This window comes from Nothobranchius furzeri, chromosome 7 (genome assembly GCF_043380555.1).
Source record: "Nothobranchius furzeri strain GRZ-AD chromosome 7, NfurGRZ-RIMD1, whole genome shotgun sequence".
Classification (NCBI taxonomy): Eukaryota; Metazoa; Chordata; class Actinopteri; order Cyprinodontiformes; family Nothobranchiidae; genus Nothobranchius; species Nothobranchius furzeri.
The window spans coordinates 75,713,597-75,733,963 of NC_091747.1; the positions used below are offsets into that span (position 1 = coordinate 75,713,597).

Here is a 20,367-nt window from a genome sequence, read left to right on the forward strand (position 1 = left end):
GGTGGGATTGAGGAGGTCTTCGAAGTATTCTGCCCACCAATCCACAACGTCCTGAGTAGAGGTCAGCAGCACACCGTCCCCACTATAGATAGTGTTGGTAGTGCACTGCTTCCCCCGAGGCGCCGTATGTTGGACCAGAATCTCCTCAAAGCTGTACGGAAGTCTTGCTCCATGGTCTCACCGAACTCCTCCCATGCCCGGGTTTTTGCCTTGGCAACCACCCGAGCCGTGTTCTGCTTGGACTGCAGGTACCTGTCAGCTGTCTCTGGAGTCCCACAGGCCAAAAAGACCTGATAGGACTCTTTCTTCAGCTTTACAGCATCCCTAACCGCCGGTGTCTGCCAGCGGGTTCGGGGGTTGCCACCGCGACAGGCACTGACAATCCTGCGACCACAGGTCCGGTCGGCTGCCTCAACAGTGGAGGCACGGAACAGGGTCCATTCAGACTCAATGTCCCCCACCTCCTCCGGAACATTTTGGAAGTTCTGTCGGAGGTGGGAATTGAAGCTTCTTCTGCAGACCCTCACGATACGTTTGGGCGTGCCTGGTCTGACCGGCATCCTCCCCCACCATCTGAGCGAACTCACCACCAGGTAGTGGTCAGTTGACAGCTCCGCCCCTCTCTTCACCCAAGTGTCCAAGACATGCGGCCACAGGTCAGACGAAACAACAACAAAGCCGATCATCAAGCTGTGGCCTAAGGTATCCTGGTGCCAAGAATACATATGGACACCTTTATGTCTGAACATGGTGTTCATTATGGACAATCCATGACAAGCACAGAAGTCCAATAACAAAACATAACTCGAATTCAGTTCGGGGGGCCGTTCCTCCCAACCACACCTCTCCAGGTCTCACTGTCGTTGACCACGTGAGCGTTAAAGTCCCCCAGCAGAATGAGGGAATAAATACAAATATCAAAATGCAAAGGGTAAAATAAGTATGCAAATGAAATATGTTTCTGTTACACTGATGAACATGAGTCCACTGGACAAAATAAATACTATGAAATCATCATAGTCATGTGTAGTTTTTATTTTTTTTTATCCTGTGTAATGCTACTAGATCTTATTTGCTGCGATGTGCTTTTTCTGCTTAGTAACCTTTAAATTTTCAATGTAACCACAAACAACAGTTGTATAATAACTGTAAACAAGACCATAAAAAATAATAGTATCAAATTCGTACAGATAAAAAGTAAATAACTTTAAACAGCTTTCCTGTAATATGCTCCTTTTTGCCCTGTCGCTTTTAACGTGCCCTTATTTGGACATTTCCTTTCCGGGATCTGGCCGCGTCAGTGAGCGTAAACGCCAGCCAATGAAATAACGACCTCTGGTACTGACGAGCCAATCCCATCGCTTCTATCAGTTGCGCTTCCTGCTTTGGTTTGTTTTGGTGATTATGGCTGCTGAAGCTGATTTTCTGGCGAGATACCGAGCTGTGTCGAATAAACTAAAAAAGTTAGTAAGACTCTCCTTTACATTCTTTCAAATTAAGTTGAAAAACAAATGCACAACGGAGTCAGCATAACGGTGCCTATGTTTACTTTTCCGGTACAGCTAGTGCTATGAGGCTAAGCTAGCGGTAGCTAACTCCGGTTTGCGTTTCTCGTTGCTGCAAAATGTTATATATTTCACCGATGTGTGATCATTTTGTAGCATACGTGATGAGGCAAATTTCGTTGTAGTCCTTGCTACTAAAAACATAATCTGTAGCGGCTGCGGCAACACATATTAGCTGTTAGCTTGTAAAAACCACATACTTAGAAAAGAAAACAAGGGACAAGCCTGATTTATGTGTTACATTAGACTGTGTTGTTGTTTACAGATGAGCAATTATATAAATAATGATACAGTGTACAATGCGTTGTTAACATTTCTGGCGTTCACACTTGCCTTTTTCTCACATCCCAATCATTTATGTACATGGCATGTTCATTTATTTTAACTTATATTATTTTATCGTTGCAGACGTTTTCTCCGTAAGCCAAATGTAGCAGAGGCGAGTGAGCAGTTTGGTGAGTATCAGTGATAAAAAAAAATCAGAACTAACTGCTGTTTAGATCAAAATAGATGTTTCTTTAAATGTGTCTTTGAAATCCACTTACAAAATAACAAGAATCGGGACATAAATATTGTAATAGTCTGTTGTATTTTATATTGGTATAATTTACAATCTCCTGGCCTCATTTGATTAAAAAAAACACATTTTTCTTGTTGCCTTTAAGTGTGAAACAGAATAAATCTAAATACTGAAGTAGGTCTGTTATAGAAAGACTATAATTTAACAACTATTAAAACCTAGAAATCTAAATGTAACCAATTACTTCAGTCCACTAATCTGTAATTGAATCACATGGAGCCTTTTCTAAAATATCTGAGAATAAATATGATTCAAACTAGGGGTGGGACTTTTAACGTGTTAATTATGATTAATTCATTAGAAAAAAATGATGAGCTTAATCGCAGCTTGCATTTCAAGCAAGACGGAACCTTTGTCATTGCATGATATCCTCGTAGATGGAAATTCATACAACACTGATGCACAGTGCTCTTTTAATGGCTACTAAAATGGAATAAAAACGGATAGAAATTGCCTTGCTTGGACTGACGCAGTATTTGGAAAACACGTCAGCCTCTTCTCTTGACTTGTTAAAAAAATAAACTCCCTGACAACTACAGAGTCCGTGTCGCGGACATTTTTCAGAGATCGTCTTAGATCTCTGGTGGCACCGGAAACTTTACAAAAGTCGAGGTAAGCTATATTTGTGACATTTATTTAACATTTGTGCAGCGCTGAAAGCACCAAACAGAATAATTTTTTGCCCTTAACAGTAGTTTATGAAAGTAGTCAGACAAACGAGAGGCACCTGCTGCAGCTGGGAAAATGCTTTGTGTTCTCACTACTCTGTAAACAGTCACAAACAACGTGTCTTAAAGCAAGAGAAACACTCTAAAATCTTTCTGATAATTGTCTAAACAATTCTGTCAGTTTGTTATATGTTTCTGAGACAAGTCACTGTCTAAACATCGCATGTGTTACTATCATTAAGCAGCGAGGTGTTTTGAAGTGGTCATCAGCTGATCGGGAGATAAAGGGGTGGATGTTTAAGCACACTGGGGCAGCGAGGAACGAGAAAGGTGTGATCAGGCTGGAGATCACACCAGATTCGCCGCTGCAGGGGCGAATCTGCATGTCTGCAGCCATCCCCTTCTTGACGTGACAGCAAGACTTCCCATGTAAGGAAGGTCTGCTCACCTGTTCATCGCTCAGCCGTCAGATCATAAATTCCTCGTCATGATCTTCCCATCATCCTCCAGTCATCCAATTGGAATCAGTTAGTGTCCCTGATCATTCTCAGACTATGTCACACCTGCTGTGGTGTTAAAAATTAGTACATCTGAATCCTAGATCATATTTGTGCCTGTTCTACTGTCATTTTTACGGAATTTTTATATATATATATATATAATACAACAACATACATGTTTTTACTACATTATGAGTAATAGAAATTATGAGTAATAGAAATGTTAATAAAAACACCCAATTATACAAACAAGTGAAACTGGAAAAATTAGAATCTGGTGCAAAGTCCATTTATTTCAGTAATTCAACTAGTCAGAGAGACTATTTAAAGGCTCAGGAACCCTTTGCAGGTGTTTTGTATTTGCAGTTATACATTTTAGTTGATTTGGGTTTTGTTTCATATCACACAGTGACATATGAATAATTAAAATGCATTTTTTATTCAAAGAGCATGAGTTTACAGCAATAATAACCATATCTAATGTTTTATTCTCTGCCTCATTATTTTTAATTGGAAAAAAATGCTTTGAGGGCACTTTTTTCTGAACGATTAAAATGTGATTAATTAAGATTAATTAATTACAAAGCCTCTAATTAATTTGATTAATTTTTATGTCGAGTCCCACCTCTAATTCAAATAAATAAGTAGGCAAATGGTTAAATAACGAGGGAGATGGAACTTATTTTTAGTTTTTTATCACGGTATTTCCTCTCAAGATGTTTCTCAGCGCTCCCTCCTGGGCTTTAAAACAGCTCCATCAGGAGTTTGAAATGGCTCCAGTAGAGCAGCTCGCTTAACGTGTGCACATAGTCTGGCAGGAAGGTAAAATAACACGAAGGAAGCAGCACTTTATCATGGTTGTCAATCTCTGTGTTGGCATTCTGTCAGAATGTTGTGGTGCTGTGTGGAAACTTCAGGAGAGACCAATTTTCTCCTTGGGTACATCTCATTTTTAATTACAGCAACAGTGGAAGCTCAAGATGGCACAACTCAAACTCCTAATGACAGGTGTAACAGCTGAAAAGCTTCCACTTGAATTGGCAGTCAGCAGTAAATCTGGGCTCGTTGTTACTGAAGGCTAACAGAAGTCGCACAGCTGACAGCAAACAACTTGTATGTGTGCAAATACCATTGTGAAGATTTTACTTGAAACATTTTGTTCTGTAGAGTTTTGGACGCAGATGTTCCCCCTAAATTGATGCGAGATGGTTAGTTTTTCATGTACGCCATGTCAGGTGATGTATCTGTGACTGACATCAGCTGGAGAAGTGAGACTATAAACAGACCTTACAGGCACACATCACCTTAGAGCAGATGGCAGCGCTGCAGCTCGCCGCAGGTCTTCAGAGCATCCCCCTGCAGCCTCCAGGTGCCTCTCGTCTCCTCAGAGTGCAAACGCATGCTCTTTGTTTACATTTAACATCACACCTTACCCCGGCTTTCCACAGGAGCCGTCAGCAGCACGTCATAGCTGCTGATAGGAACCGCTGTGGTCAACAGAACCTTTTCCACCGGAGCCGTCAGCAGCGCGAGTCGGCCGTGTCTCAGGAGCAGCATGTCGCGGCCTTTACGCGCCGGTTCTATTTTCTACGCGCGACGCCTCTGAAACGGGTCAAGTTCGACATTTTTGGGGAAGGAAAGACAGGAAATCGGACGCGGAAATGGAGAGAAGCTCCCGAGATTTTCAGAATAAAGAAACGTACTGCCTTCCGGTTGCTTTACTTTTAAAATAAGTTACTAACTGAGCGTTCCCGTGAGAAGTTATCACCTAGCTAGCGGTCTCCTTTGTTTTTCAGGTCCGTATTGGCGATTATAAAACGGACAGAACATAAAACACAAACCATGTTGTAATTTTCTCCTGCTTGTTGTTGTGTTTACTGACGAAGTCACTCGTGTGACTTCGTGCTCGGTCGGCGACAGCTGCTCTCCTGCTGCTTCGCGTCTCGTGGGAAGGGCCGAGCAGCAGCTTACGCGAGCAAGACGTGCTGCTGCAGTAACGTGCTGCTGACGGCTCCGGTGGAAACCCGGGGTTAGATCATCTATTCCTATTTCTACACCTGTAAAAATCTCTCACTGATATGCTGAAGATATCATTTTCCATTGACAAAAACAGCTGAGACAGGTGCTCGCTGGTTTGCTCCTGGTTAAAAACAACTTAGTTTCAACCGTTAAACTCCAGGAATCTTCACATCCACTTTAACAATGGAGCTCAGGCTGTTTCTGTCTGTCAGAAATCCTAGAAAACTAGATTCAGACAGATCACAGTCTGGGGACAGACCATCACGCCTTATAGCAGCTCAGCACTGTCTCCTCATTTTAATGATTTTTAGATTGCATTTTATGGCTCGGCTGGACAGCTCTCAAACTTTTAAAACCATTTTTTTTACATGTGACATTTTCGAGTGTATTTACTTTTTGAGCGGGCATCAACATTGCCCGCAAATCTTTTGAAACAGCATTTTCTTGTGAACAATTCTTGGTTGATCTAAAGCAGGGGTGTCAATTTTGCGGCCCGCGGGCCGGATCAGGCCCGCACACAGTTTAAATCCGGCCTGCGAGATGATTGTGTAAATCTTATTTTCAGACTGACTTTACGATGTAAAGTCTGAAAATAAGCTTTCATTTAATTAAACTGCTGGTGAAAGCTAAAAGATGTCAAGTATCAGGAGTCAGACATGCATGAAACTGATATAGCCATGTGATCTGTGAATCAGTTATTTGAATTACTGAGGAATAGTCTGGGGTTTTTTTTGTTTTTTTTTGTATTTCACATTTTCAAATACGCTTCAGGTGTTTTATTATTAATATTGATGTTGTGCTTAAACTATTTTAAATACACTGTCCTCAGGCTCCAGCTTTATTTAATGTTGATCGTATTAAAACAAAGAAAACAATCTAAAGCAGTTTTTAATTTATACACACTTTAATTTTACTGGTCTGGCCCACTTGGGACTAGATTTTCCTCATTGTGGCCCCAGAGCAAAACTGAGTTTGACACCCCTGATCTAAAGCTAGTTCAGCTCGAACGTTGAACCCACTTAACAGAATCTTTTATAGTTGTTGTATGGATGGTAAAAAAAGAAATGCAGAATAATAAATTAAGATGTAAATAATACTGAAGGGATGTGAAAGAACCACAAACATAGCAACAGAATGGCCAAGATTTCAAAAAGTAACACAAAAATTATGTCAGAGAGGCAAAAACATATTGTAAACTTACGTTTGAGACGTGCAAAATAAAATATAAAGATAAACTCATTTACACGAAAGATTGTAAAGATGGTCAAAATTAGACAGTCGGTTGAAACTGGAACAGAAAAGAGGTACAATGTGATTTTAAACACACGAAACTCAACATAAATCCAGATTGGCTGTGGCCTTTCTGCGTGGAGTTGGCATGTTCTCCATGTGTAGGTGTGTGTTGTCTCCAGGTGCTACAGCTTCATCACATGGACCAAATACATGAATGCCAGGTTAGTTAGAGACTCTAAGTCAGTGGTTCCCAAACTTATTTAGCTGCGCACCCCTTCTATGGCCCGACCATGTCGACGCATCCCCCAGCCCCCACATCAGGGCATGGCTATAAATATATATATATATATCAGACGTCAAGCTAAACAGACAGGGTTAAAAAAATATGATCAACCTTTTTCCCCATCACTTTCATTTTTTAAATAGTAATCAATAAACATTCGATACCATTACAATTTCCTTTGATTTAATTTAAAATAAATATTTAGAGTGCCCAGGTAGCACATAAACAATGCAATTTAACGGTTTTCTTAAAGTAGGAACGTCTCTCCTTCCTTCTGCTCTGCGTAAACCTGAGCTGATCACCTACTTGTGCGTAATCAAATGTCTATAGTGGAAAAGATGGAAAAGATATTTAGCCTCAGACCGACTTATTGCTGTTTTATGGTGTGGCTGAATCTGCGATCCGCTGCCACGCGGACTGGAATAAGAAATGCTGCAGTAACATGAGTTGTAGTCAGGTTCGGAGTCACTGGCTGGAGCGGACCCGACTTTAATACGTCGTCCCAAAATAGAAGCTAATATCTTAATTTGGCCTTGAATGAAAAATGTTATAAAACCTCAAAAGTTTTTATCACGGAGGAGGCAGCGCTCATTTCTGCCTTCAGTCTGACGGCGCGCCGGAGTTGGCTCAGCGTGCGCTTACTGAATCTGTGTGTGTGCGTGTGCGTGTGTGTGTGTGTGTGTGTGTGTGTGTGTGTGTGTGTGTTTGCTTACAGGTCAGCTGGCTAAGGAGCTGAAGCAGCAGGATTGGCTTCAGTATGCTGCCTTCTGTAACCTGGCCATGGCACGGTGAGCGGACGCCTAAACTTTTCTTCATCGTCATCAGAGACACATGTTCTATTATAAAACTGTAGGCTGAAGAGTGGATAAATATTTAGTTTTTAAACAGTCTGCATTTATCTACCAGTTTTACATCTCACTCGTCTATTTTCATTTGGCTCTTCTGCTGGTTTGACTTCTTCGTAGGGAGCTTAAGTCACGCCCGTCTACTTCCTGACCATGGGTCCCTGGAAGAATGAAAAAATGAATGCAAGTCATTGGGGCTAAAAACGCTATTTTCTAATTCCGCTTGCTACGTGCCGTGGATTACACACATGATGTCCGTGAATATTAAAGATGCATTTTGATACCAAGACCGTGCTTGTTTTCTAACGGGGGGTTATGTCAGGTTTTGTGTGACAATAAGTCCAGGACTACAGATGCACATCACCAAAGGTGCATCATCGAATCAGACACGGCTGTAAGTTCAGCGATCTCCAGATCAGGGGCGGATTTAGGACTGAAGAAGATCCGGGGCTTAACACACACACGCGCGCACACACGCACACGCATACGCGCGCGCACACACACGCGTGCACACACACACGTGACACGCACTAGTCAACATCATATATGTCTTGTACCACATAATTTTTAATCTGAAGCTGCATATTAAGCATTTTCAGGGCAGAGTATTGTTCCTGTTAGTGTTTAGTGTGAGATGATAGTAAATATTCCCTTTCTTTCTCCAACAACTTTACCTGATAAGCTAACTTTAGGCAAACCAGCAGCACAACAAATATTTTCAAATAAGACTCACAAACCTGAGTCAACACCAGTCTCATCAAAGCTGGGGTTCTGTCGTTGTACTTTTGGTCTAAAAAACGTCCTTATGTCCATCTTCACTCATGCGTTTCAGGCAGAGAGTGTAGAAGAAGCCGGCTGCTGAAGGGCTTCTTCTTCAGTGGTAGAGGATCAGGCAGGCTGTATACAAACTACTGCCAGCTGCTCCCTCTCTGTTTTACTTTGGTACTGCATGTTACTTCCACGATTTAGATCCGGGGCTTTTCATGAAACATCCGGGGCTTCAGCCCAAGTAGCCGGGCCTAACGCCGCCCCTGCTCCAGATCCTTACTTCAGGAGTAAAGAGCCACCAAAAATCTGGCCATGATGTAAGCAGCAGCTATGCTAGAGGAGAGGAGGTTCTGTGGTGATGTCATAAATGCGACGTGCCGATGTAGTCATGCTAATTACGAACTTTTACAAGCTGATAAATCTCAGAGTACGTGGCTGGTATGATTGAAACACACTTCATTACTTTTCATTTAAATAGAAGCTCTTTTAGCCCCGTTGACTTGCTTTTATTTTTTCGTTCTTCTGAGGATCCATGAGCCGACTGGAAAGGGAGGAGACTAGGCTCCCTATAACGGACACAAAGACGCAGAGCTTTGGCTACATGAGGGCGGACCTTCATTAAACCATCAGTCTTTGACAACAGTCAAACCAGTTCCCATTGGGGGTTTTCTGTATTATATTGCTGTAGAGACAGATTAAAAATTACATTTTTGGATTCATTTATAATCAAAACACCTTCTGGTGCTGATGTGATTCCAGTCCAGCAGCAGAGTAACCACCGGGTTTTTCATCAAACCGCTTGGAACTGAGATAAGTTGGATGCATGATTTACTAGCTGTCTATTTGTGATGACCCTGATCAGAACCAAACACTCTACAGGTAAACTAACATCATATTAGTAAGAAACAGCTAGCTCATCTCTACAACCAGCCTGTAGCTGAGGGGTGATGCTGGTCTGTAGTTAGCGTAGAGAAACGCCACCTTTTTTCCTTTATTTACATGTTTGTTGTATTCTTGGTCCAACGAGGCCTCGTGTATGTTCCTGTACTAGTTTATTTAAATACAACAAACACTTATGACAAAATCTTTGGCTGTTTGGACCAAAGATCCAGAATACTAAACTTTTTTCTTCATTCTTCATTTGGGTTCTGCCTCTTCAACGGCTGAGCTTCAAGTCTTGGCAGAAAGAGACGGTCGTCTATTTCAGAGCCGTCTAAATATAGACAGCACCCTCTGCTGGAAGCACATATAATGGCAATAAGGCAAACTTTCTCAGCTTCCTCCTTCCTGTGTTAAAGATTATTGACGTTCTTGTCATTTGTTTTGGTGTCAAACAAAGAAAGAGGACGTTTCCTCCCCCATCAGAACCAGGGTGGGTCGTTTAGTTCAGTAATGGATGCAGACATCTTCAGACCTCACTGGAATAAACCAGACGGGTCTCAGAAACCTCTGTTGCACTGATTTATTAGAACCCGCCCCCTGTGGTGCTGCCTTTAGGTGTGAGCAGACTCTCTTTAACGCTCCTGGAGAAGCTCTGGCTCTAACCGATGCTGCGCGGCTCTTCCTCTCATCGGAGAAGGAGATCAGAGCCCTGCAGGCTCCGGGCTTTGACGAACACCTTCAAGCTGCACTCAACTGCTACAGCTTTGCTATCAAGGTAAACCAAGGCTCCCAGCTGTTTGAGGACTTTCTAACATTCATGCTCTGAGAGTTATCCGCTGTCGTCGTCTGATAAGTGAGCAGACGAGCTGTTCTGGACAGAATCTGGGTTACATTCCTGCGTTGTGACTCCATGCGGATGTGAAAATTAATTTCAGGTGTACATCGAGATGAACCAGCCTGTCATGGCAGCCAGTCTGTGTTTGGAAGTTGGCAACGCTCTTAAGGTTAGATCTTAGTTCAAGCGGTCCCGTGTGATTAACAATGCAGATTTTTGTAGTTAGGCATTTGCTCTGCTGCATCGGTCTCGCCTCTACTTCAATAGGAGATGAGCCGACCGGGAGAAGCAATCGTTCACTTTCAGAGGGCTGCAGAGCTACAGACTCAGACTCCCATTGAAGCTTTGCTCTCAATGGGGGAGATGGCCACCTGTAAAATCCTCACCCGTGAGTTCACCTGATCCTCTCATGAGATCCAGCTGCAGGTTTCCTGATTTAGGCGTTTTAACCTCTGCTGTTGTCGCAGGTGACTACGATGGTGCTCTGTCCGTGTTCACGGAGATGCAGCTGATGTGTCAGGAGCGAGGACTGCCGCTCCCAGGCACCTCCACTCCTGTCGGTGAGACTTTCACACATGACAGATATTTGTAATAAATAAACTAGGGATGCACCGATACTGGTATCGGTGCAGATACCGATACAATACTGGTATCGGTAAAAGTTAACCGATACCAGGAACCGATACCAATGCAGTTGCTTGAAAATGGCTTCACTGTAACTTGTCATTTCTGTTCACCTAATATTTTAGTTTTGTGATGATTTCTATTCATATATTTTACTTTTTATCTACCTCACAGTCTTTTCTTGTTGAAAGCAGAGAAGAAAATAAAATCTGTATTCCATTTTTTTGTGTGGTAGAAGTATCGGTATTGTAATCGGTATCGGCGAGTATTCAGATCCAAGTAGAGGTATCGTATCTGTTTGGAAAATGTGGTATCGTTGCACCCCTAAAATAAACCCCAACAGGATCACCTCTACGTTTAGGAAAACTGCAAATGCTAGCTTTACGTGAACAGGAAAACCAGTTATTTTGTTGCTGATTTAGCTGGAATCAGTTTGGACCTCCTCTAAATCTGTCACGCAAAACTGAAGTTTCAGTTATTATTTTATGTTGTTTTTAGCGTTGTTCCGGTTTCTTTGATTGCTCCTAAACCGAAATCCTTTTTTTTTATATTTGACTTTGGAAAAGGGGCCTTTCTGGACATAGTGGCTAAATGTGAGATATCCCGAGTGCTGCTGCTGATGCTGCTTGAGGTAAGAATATTTAAATCAGCACAGGTGTTCTACTGGTGCTCTTTACTTTTCTTATTCTGTATTAATAGTTTGTATAAATGACATTTTTAAGGGGCTCCAAGCTTCACAAGTCCTTGTCTCCACATGCTGATGTTCAGCCATTACCATGGCAACACTCTCTTGAAACATGTTCCAAACTTTTGAGCTCAGATCTTGTTTATGTTGTCCACCTGAAACATTTAAGCCCAATAATCAGAAAAATATTTGGCGTTCAAACTGTTGTCTTGCTAATGACGCCACCTGCTGTCTACAGGATCCCCATGTCACTGGTGCCACCTGATTCAGGAGCCCGGCTGCTGTTATAAACACACCAGTTTTTATGTCTGTGTGGTGATCAAACTAAAGGAGATACAGACACAACCCAGCTTCTGATTGGGTGGGTTTAGTACAGTCCAGGGTATCCGCGGGTCCTTAAAAAGTCTTAAATTAGCTTTTCCAAATTTAAGGCCCTAAAAATCCTTAAAAATGACAAATAATCCTTAAATACTGTTTCCAAAGGTCTTAAATTACCAAAGACCCAATAAACAAGATTATTTTATTTCTATAAAAGTTTCGTGAATTTCTTGTTAGAGTTCAGCATTTTTTGTGTACGATGTTGGCGTAAGCGGAACCGTACACATTCAGTTGGTTGTGAAAGGGGGCTATTTTAAATGAGCACATTAGCTGGTTAAGCTAGTGGGAGCTTGTGCCATGGGGAAGTGGGAGCTTAATGGTAACTGGATGGCTAATCCCACGTTCGCCACGTGGTTAGCACCGGTTCCAGGCAATAGCTGGAAATTATGGCTTAAATTTAATTTTTAAAATAGCTTAAATTTGGTCAAAGTGGCCTTAAAAAGGTCTTAAAAAGTCTTAAATTTGGCTCCCTTAAACCTGCAGAGACCCTGACAGTCAGTTATTATTATTGTGATCAGATCTAAGGTTTGTTTTTAGCTGCATGTGGATGTCAGGACCAGGTTATAGTTTCACATGGGTATTAAAGGTCATGAAAGGTTAACTTCACAGAAACCGTGCTTTTCTAGAGATTGTTTTTATTTGAGGTTCACAAGTGAGCCACACCCTGGGATTGAATGTGGTCATTTCTTTTTCTTTTGGATTAACATCAGGATTTCTCTTTAGTAATCCTTCATGGTGATCGGATATGTATCGTCTGACCGCGTGCCAGAGACGTATCACCGTAGTTTGTTCTAGGGCTGCAACAACGAATCGATAAATTCGATGAAAATCGATTACTAAAAGCGTTGGCAACGAATTGCGTCATCGATTCGTTGGGTCGCACAACTCTTCCAAAAGCACCCCCCCTTCCCGCCCGCCGTTGCGCGCAGACAGATCAGCGCGAGGGAGAGCCGGCAGATCAGCGCGAGGGAGAGCCGACAGTTGTTTGGAAGAGGAACATGGCAGAAGCAGCGAGTGTCAAAAAAGTAAAAGCTTTTTAAGTTTGGGAGCATTTTCAGTTAAATCAGGCGAAGACATGCGTTACCTGCAACGTTTAGGTCAGACTTAGCATGGCACGGGATGATGCAGCGTCTTAAACGCAAGCATGTCGGGATCATCAGCGAGGAAGGAGAGAACTCTGTGTCCGGGTAAATTAAAAACTTTTCAAAAGTGATTCATCCAAGTCCCGGATTATTAGACAGGCTAGACATGCCCTAAACTCGTAAAAAAAGAGTCTAAAGTCGTGAGCGCGACGCTTATTAGATGAGCGGGGTGACTCGTGCTGCTGCGAACCGGTTCCGCCCAAGGCCGGATTAACTGGGCAATTGCCCAGGGCCCACGAACTCTAAAGGGCCCAGGGCACGAGCAAAATACTGTATCTATAATTTCCCGCTTTATGAGGACTATGGTGACCAGACGTTCCGTTTTCCCCGGACTTGTCCACTTTTCACTCTCTGTCCGGCGCGTCCGGATTGCGGGTTCTTGTATTGATGAAAATGTCCAGCTTTTCATCCAGGAGCAGGGATCGAATTATGGGGGAGCTGTATATCCTACACATCCAGGGGAACCGGAAAAAAGTTTTCTATATTATATCATTTTTGGACTCTTTTGAGCAGAGAGCAGCACAGCGCGTTGTTGCGCAGCGATCCAGGCAGCTGCTTCCAGCGCACGGTCCATTCTCAAAGTGGCGCAACCAAAAAACTATAATTAGCACACGATCGTTCATGTAGTCTGCACATGTTCTCTATTTTCTGTCGTATTTGTGCCTGCAGCGCTCTGCTACTGCGGAGCTCATCACCTGTGCTGCGGTGATGTCACCTCACGCAGCATCGAAAACGCGCTTTGCGGTCAGGAGATCCCTTTGATCTGCTCAGAAGTAACTGCTGAGGTGAAAAAGTAAGAATCCAGGCAGCAGTTTTTCTGGAGAATTAAGAGGAGATGCAGGAAGATGAGACAGACAGGACAGGAAAATAGTTCAATAAAAACAACAAAACAAAACAAAACAAAAAGTAAAATGTAGAAAGATTTATCTCCACTACACGTTTTTACCTATAAAACAATAAGTTACACACATGTAATATTTATAAATTTGATACTATTCAGGTCACCTTCAACACTCAGTCACACACCCAGGGCCGTTTCAAGACATTTTGGGGGCCAAGGCAAAATGCCCCCCCCCCCCCATAACTGGGCTCCCCAGAAGCCTCTGTGTAATTCATACCCTCTCCAGTAGTGTTAGTTATACAGTGTTTATAGAAGCCCCTCAGGCATTATTGACATGTTCTAATATTATCAGATGAAAAACTAAATTATCAGACATGCTGTCTCATCTGCTTCTTTTCTAAACTTGCAGAAAGTAACAAAACCATTTGAAAGCCACTATTTGTGGATTCTCTGAAAGTTTCCATGGAGTGTGTGACAACTTATTTTTTCAGTCATTTTTGGAAATAGTGATCAATTTTGATTAATTCACAGCCTATGTTTAATTACATTTAAAAATGAGTTGTTTGACATCCCCAGTTATAATAAATGTCTACAGATGAGATCAAACAAAACAGATGAGAATTGCCCTTAAGCTGTTTAATTGGACCAAGCATTTTAGGTCACCGATAGATGTAGCTTAGGGTCTCTGTCTATACACCTTATAAGACAATTTAGGTGATGGCATGTTGTTTTTCTGCTATTGAACTGTTTTCTAATAATGTTGTGTTAAATAAAGTGAAGGAAGGAGAGAAATAACGTTTCCCTAGCAGTTTTTAAAAATTTCCCCATGTGATCCGATTAATCGATTAATCGTGTCGAGACCCCATCCGATTCATCGATTATCCAAATAATCGTTTGTTGCAGCCCTAGTTTGTTCACATTCTTCCACCGTTCCCCCAGAAACCCGTCTCAGCCCCCCCAAATGGGCAAAGCACAGCTGATGGAATGAGGGGTTCATCCCTGATATTTTTTACAGAAATCAGCTCATCAGAGCAGGAAAACATATGAATTGATGACTGAAGTTGTTCTTCAGTTACTCTAACAATCATTTTTTTAAACAGCTTAACACCTCTGCATCGGCACACTTGAATGCTGCAACATTGGTGTTTTTTTATGTGTTCTTGCAGCCACCACCTCAGAAGTTGCTACCGGAACACGCTCAGACTTTAGAGAAATATGCATGGGAGTCGTTTGACCCTCACAGCCAAGGTATGTGCTTTTCAGAGAAATTATTATGTAATTTTTAATTAATCAACATTAGAACGTGCAGGATTTAGGACAGTGCCGTGGCAGAGGTGTAAATATGAACGTTATGTCCTCTTTCAGTGACCTTCCTGCCTGAGAATGTGTTCCTGCTGCTGCAGTCTGTGGTGGTGAGTTTCAGCATCCACACACTCCACCAGCTCACGCTAACTACTGACATTTCCAGCTGACAGAAAATCTTATAGCTTTTGAATAACGGTGACACATCTGTTGGACAGTCCCTTTTTTTGGCAGGAAAATGTCTTTTTCTCTCTAGAAGTATTTTCAGTCGTAACCATTTTATTCGTTGTTTCCATTCATTTTTCAATGCTTTACAATTTTCTCTAAGTTTATTAAAGACCAAGTTCACTGAGAAACCATTTTTTTACTCTTGAGTTTTACATGCAGGCTGAACATGAGAATAGTCTTCTACCCTCATTTCACAGAAAGGCAACTCTCAGTCAAAATATGCATTTGAACCAGGATCAGTGTTCTGTGACCTTTACCCGTGCTTTCCACCGGAGCCGTCAGCAGCGCGAGTCGGCCGCGTCTCAGCAGCAGCATGTCGTGGCCTTTACGCGCCGGTTCTATTTTCTACGCGTGACGCCTCTGAAACGGGTCAAGTTCGACATTTTTGGGGAAGGAAAGACAGGAAATCGGACGCGGAAATGGAGAGAAGCTCCCGAGATTTTCAGAATAAAGAAACGTACTGCCTTCCGGTTGCTTTACCTTTAAAAAAAGTTACTAAATGTGCGGCCCCGTGAGAAGTTATCACCTAGCTAGCGGTCTCCTTTGTTTTTCAGGTCCGTATTGGCGATTATGAAACGGACAGAACATAAAACACAAACCATGTTGTAATTTTCTCCTGCTTGTTGTTGTGTTTACTGACGAAGTCACTCGTGTGACTTCGTGCTCTGTCGATGACAGCTGCTCCCCTGCTGCTTCGCGTCTCGTGGGAAGGGCCAAGCAGCAGCTTACGCGAGCAAGACGTGCTGCTGCAGTAACGTGCTGCTGACGGCTCCTGTGGAAAGCAGGGGTCAGTGTCGGTACTTGGTTGATGGAGACCAAATTAGCAAAAAACTGACATGAAAAAGACACGTGAGAAAGCCACCGCTCCTTTTGACCCTCCAAGGCCCAGGTAAACCTGAGAACAGAAACATTTGCAGTTTGAACGAGTCACGGAAATTTGAACTTTACATGAGTAAATCAGCATCTTGATATCAGTTAAGATTTTTACATAATCACATCTTAAGTTGTCTAAGTTATAGTAAACCTGTCAAGTTATGAAAAATAAGGAAAATTTTCCAGCAGCGGATGTTTGGCATCCCTCGGGTCTCTGTGAGATTTTAAAGGTACAACTTGTAAGAATTCCTTGTGAAATGAGAAGTTGGAAGGAAGGTTACTTTGAAACAGATTTCATTCCCAGCCAGCTGAGGGGTTGTCAGTTTGCCTCTTATTAAAAAAAAGACAAAAGCTGAAACTAGTTACTGTTTACACACTGAGTCTGTGTGGTTACTGCATCTGCAGTGAGTTAGCGCTGCAGCACAGGCTTTAGTAATTCAACACTAGCAGGCGAAAAGCTCCAGAGTTGTTTAAAGAACCGAAGCCAGTAAACGGGAGCGACCCAGAAGTTATTTCTTGTTCCTGTAAGAAACCACGGCATCTTTTTTTTTACTCTAATATCTGGTGAAGCAGGCTTACACCTGCTAACCTGTACGCATTTTACGTAGCCAGTACGCAATTTGGCATCTATTTACGCTGGTACGACTCACCCCTCTAAACCACGCAAAAAGCTGCGGATACGTGAGTTGAGTTCTGTGGCAAATATGCACGTGTGGTGCTCATGTTTGACAACACGACTCAGTAGCGTGGTGAAGAAGTTTAAGCCAATCATGGTAGAAAAGCAGAGAAAAACTATCCTGCCTAACCAATAGCATAACACCCCCGCCCCCTCCTCCCTGCTTCATCCTGCCCGCTGCTCCTCTCTCCCTCCGGTCGCCACTTGCTGCTGTTCTGGTAAGATAATCTGTGTGTGTGTGTGTGTGTGTGTGTGTGTGTGTGTGTGTGTGTGTGTGTGTGTGTGTGTGTGTGTGTGTGTGTGTGTGTGTGTGTGTGTGTGTGTGTGTGTGTGTGTGTGTGTGTGTGTGTGTGTGTGTGTGTGTGTGTGTGTGTGTGTGTGTGTGTGTGTTTGCCTTTATCCATTGCAGATAGATTTGGCCTGTATATGAGGAGGAACGTGATTATTTATACAGTTTAGCCATGCAGCCATTATTTTTTTCACAGCTAGTTTTGCAACTCTTGCTATGGCAGACGAGAGAGAAGCAGACAGGGAGGGATTGGTTGGCAGACCTGCCAAAAAGAAGAAGGTCCATGTGTCTCAGAAGTTTTTGTCCTAATATCATGAACAGTGGCCATGCTTGCGACCCTCTAAACAACCTCACCATGCATTTTGCACAATCTGCAATTATGATGTGGACATAAGCCACCAGGGAGCTGCAGGTAATTAGTGAATTAGCCCTGGTGATGTGTGCATATTAGCTTTAAGCCAATTTAATATTACATTCTTGAGAACAGAAACACCTATTGCAATTTCTAAAATAAATAATTACCATTAATATAATTCTTTTTTTTTATTAATTTGTATTGAAATAATTTAATGCAAGTAACTTGTAATAATAATTTAATGCAAGTAACTTGTAATAATAATTTAATGCAAGTAACTTGTATAAGCACCAATATTATATAAGGAAACTTTAGAGTTTTACTGTTTAATATTAAAATACATGATACTTTGGAGACAGGTCAAAGTGTAAAAACGTCTATAACCTTACTAGTCAAAATAAGAAGAACTATGAACAAGTGTGTGTGTGTGTGTGTAAAATTTTCCATCCAGTATATGGGGAGATTACAGCGTAAAAAGCAATGAAGTTGCAAAAGTCCGCGAAAAAAACGCTGCACAATTGGTACTCAAAAAATTTTGACAAGGTTGGCAGATCTGCAGGCTAGAGGCTAACGTTGAGCTAACAATGCTAATGTTGAATTAGAAGAAAATGGTCTGCTCTAAAAATATCTCAAGCTACTTTTTCAGTAACCAACAAGTCAATATCACAGTATTACAGGTGTTTTACTTCCTTTAATGAGCTAACAAGCTAACAGCACGAGGGAAAACAATCACATTTCCTGTAATACCAGGTAAATATTACCATAATAGGTGTAGTAAGTGCTCCCTACCGTAAATAATCAGAGTGCCAACACCAGATATATAACAATGTAATAATCTACTTACTGTTTGTCAACTACAATCTTCTGGTGCGGATCTGTAACTGGCAAAAGCCATGACGGTGATTTCATTTCACATAGGAAAAATATCTGCAGTTACCTAATGTGACCACCAGACGACACTGTTACAAATTGCACCTTTAATTAGATTTGATGGGTCTTTTTTTTAAACTTGCCATGTGACCTACACACCTATTTGATGTTCATTAAGTTTGCTATCTAGGAATGAGAGATGTTGAAGTGGTTACCACGGTGACCTTAATGAGCCACTGGCAGCAGCTTTAACATTTCTGTTGATCTCAGTTCCCTTTGAATGTCTAAAAGTTCAGACATCTAAACGTAGACGCTGTCCCAGCTTAGAAACTAAGTGGATGTTGGAACTTCAGGCAGCAGCTGAATCAGCATCGTTCAACGTTTGCTTAGAAATGTCTCTTCATGAAAAGAACTCTGTTTTGAATGAATGCAAATAAACAGAGAAGACTGAGATGAGCTCATGTGACGCTGTAGCTGTTTTTATTGGTGCCGTCTGTAACAGCTGATGTGTTTTGCAGATGGCGTGTCAGGAGAAAGACACGGAGTCCCTGAAGTCCCTTCAGACTGAGCTGTGGTGAGTATCCACTAATATGCATCTCCATCATGAGCTGCATGCGTAATGTATTATTTTAAAGGTTTTCCTGTTAACTTGTAATATTCCATAGATGTTATAGATCATTTTCCCCTCTGCAGGCCATTTCTGACTGCGGAGCAGAACCATCTTCTCCACCTGGTGGTTCTGGAGCGAATCGCACCTTCTGGTCAAGGCATTTAGCGCCGTCCAACTCAACTCACTTCCTCTGGGAACAATACTTTATGTAATGGAATATTCCTGTTTCTGACTGGGCCTGTTGTAAGGCCTGAAGAGAGGCTGTTTTCTACATTTAGATGTTGTGATTTGCGGTCAGAGGAATGCACGCGACACAAAACTCTCTTTTGACTCATGCAAATTTAGAAAACACCAAACGTTGGCTATGCTTTAACAAAGTTATTTTTATGCTGTGTGCATATTTCAGTAAAAGAAACGTGACATCTCTTATTTATTATGGTGAAAGAATTTACTGTATTTCCTGTTTGAATAAAAAAAAACACACACATTTCATGTTTTATTTAACTTTATTAATAAATGTCATGGCTTAAATTCCACAGTAATAACAAACACACTCACTAATGCATAGTTCTGTTATATGATGTAAGAAAACTACTGTCCTCCCTGGATTGTCTAATATTCACTTGTACAAATGTACGCATGTTACGTTAGCAGCCAACTACAGACACACAGTATAAAACACAAATGACTAAAACATATGATTACGTTGTACATAGAGGGTACATAATATGCTAAAGTTGTAAACTCATTCTAAATGAATAAATGTCTTATGAAGAAAGGCTCATTTCCTAATTCCTGTGGTCTGTTTCAGTCACTGTAGTTATGGCAACGCTGAACCAGATCGCTCGCAGTAGCCATCAACTTCACTACATAAGAGACTTTTCAGAAAAAGTACAAAATAACTAAGTCAGAGAAGAGGAATAGCTTCAAACATATTTGTAGTTGATTCTCCTCGCGGCTGAGTGTTGGATGAGTAGACCGGCCCTGTCTGCTCAGCATCCATCAGCAGAATAGTCTGGAAACAGGTGATGCTGTACTGCTCTAAACCGCTAAACACAACTTGGTTTGATGGATTTTTTCTTTCAATGATTACAAAAAATAAAAGATGACTGGAGAATTTTAAAAATCAAGTTATAAAACTGACATGAGGGCAGTCTCAGTCCTTTCATCCTTCAACCAATAACGTTTTAAACCGTTTATTTACTTCTGGACTCTGTCTCCCAAAGCTACATGTTAGTAATGTTACTAGAGATAAAGGATGAATTACTTTAGGTTAGAAGGCTGAAAGGAGAGGGGGGGGGGTCTCCACCTTCCTT

General features: G+C 41.8%; 1 protein-coding gene across 1 annotated transcript; it reads left to right on the plus strand.

The window, feature by feature from the left end:
* Positions 1–1,321: 1,321 nt before the first annotated feature.
* On the plus strand, positions 1,322–19,835 carry f8a (coagulation factor VIII associated). The gene is made up of 12 exons (XM_015954252.3): positions 1,322–1,463; positions 1,974–2,020; positions 7,564–7,636; positions 9,959–10,118; positions 10,279–10,347; positions 10,446–10,566; positions 10,646–10,738; positions 11,369–11,433; positions 15,015–15,096; positions 15,214–15,260; positions 18,960–19,015; positions 19,135–19,835. The coding sequence occupies exons 1-12, from the start codon at positions 1,405–1,407 to the stop codon at positions 19,214–19,216; spliced, it is 954 nt and encodes a 317-aa protein (XP_015809738.1). The 5' UTR covers positions 1,322–1,404; the 3' UTR covers positions 19,217–19,835.
* The last annotated feature ends 532 nt before the right edge of the window (positions 19,836–20,367 follow it).

Excerpts from the sequence above, each read along its gene's own strand:
- f8a (XM_015954252.3), top strand. The coding sequence starts at position 1,405 with ATGGCTGCTGAAGCTGATTTTCTGGCGAGATACCGAGCTGTGTCGAAT. Across the intron at positions 1,464-1,973 it reads GTGTCGAATAAACTAAAAAA|ACGTTTTCTCCGTAAGCCAA; the intron begins GTTAGTAAGACT and ends TTATCGTTGCAG. Across the intron at positions 10,348-10,445 it reads AAGTTGGCAACGCTCTTAAG|GAGATGAGCCGACCGGGAGA; the intron begins GTTAGATCTTAG and ends CTACTTCAATAG.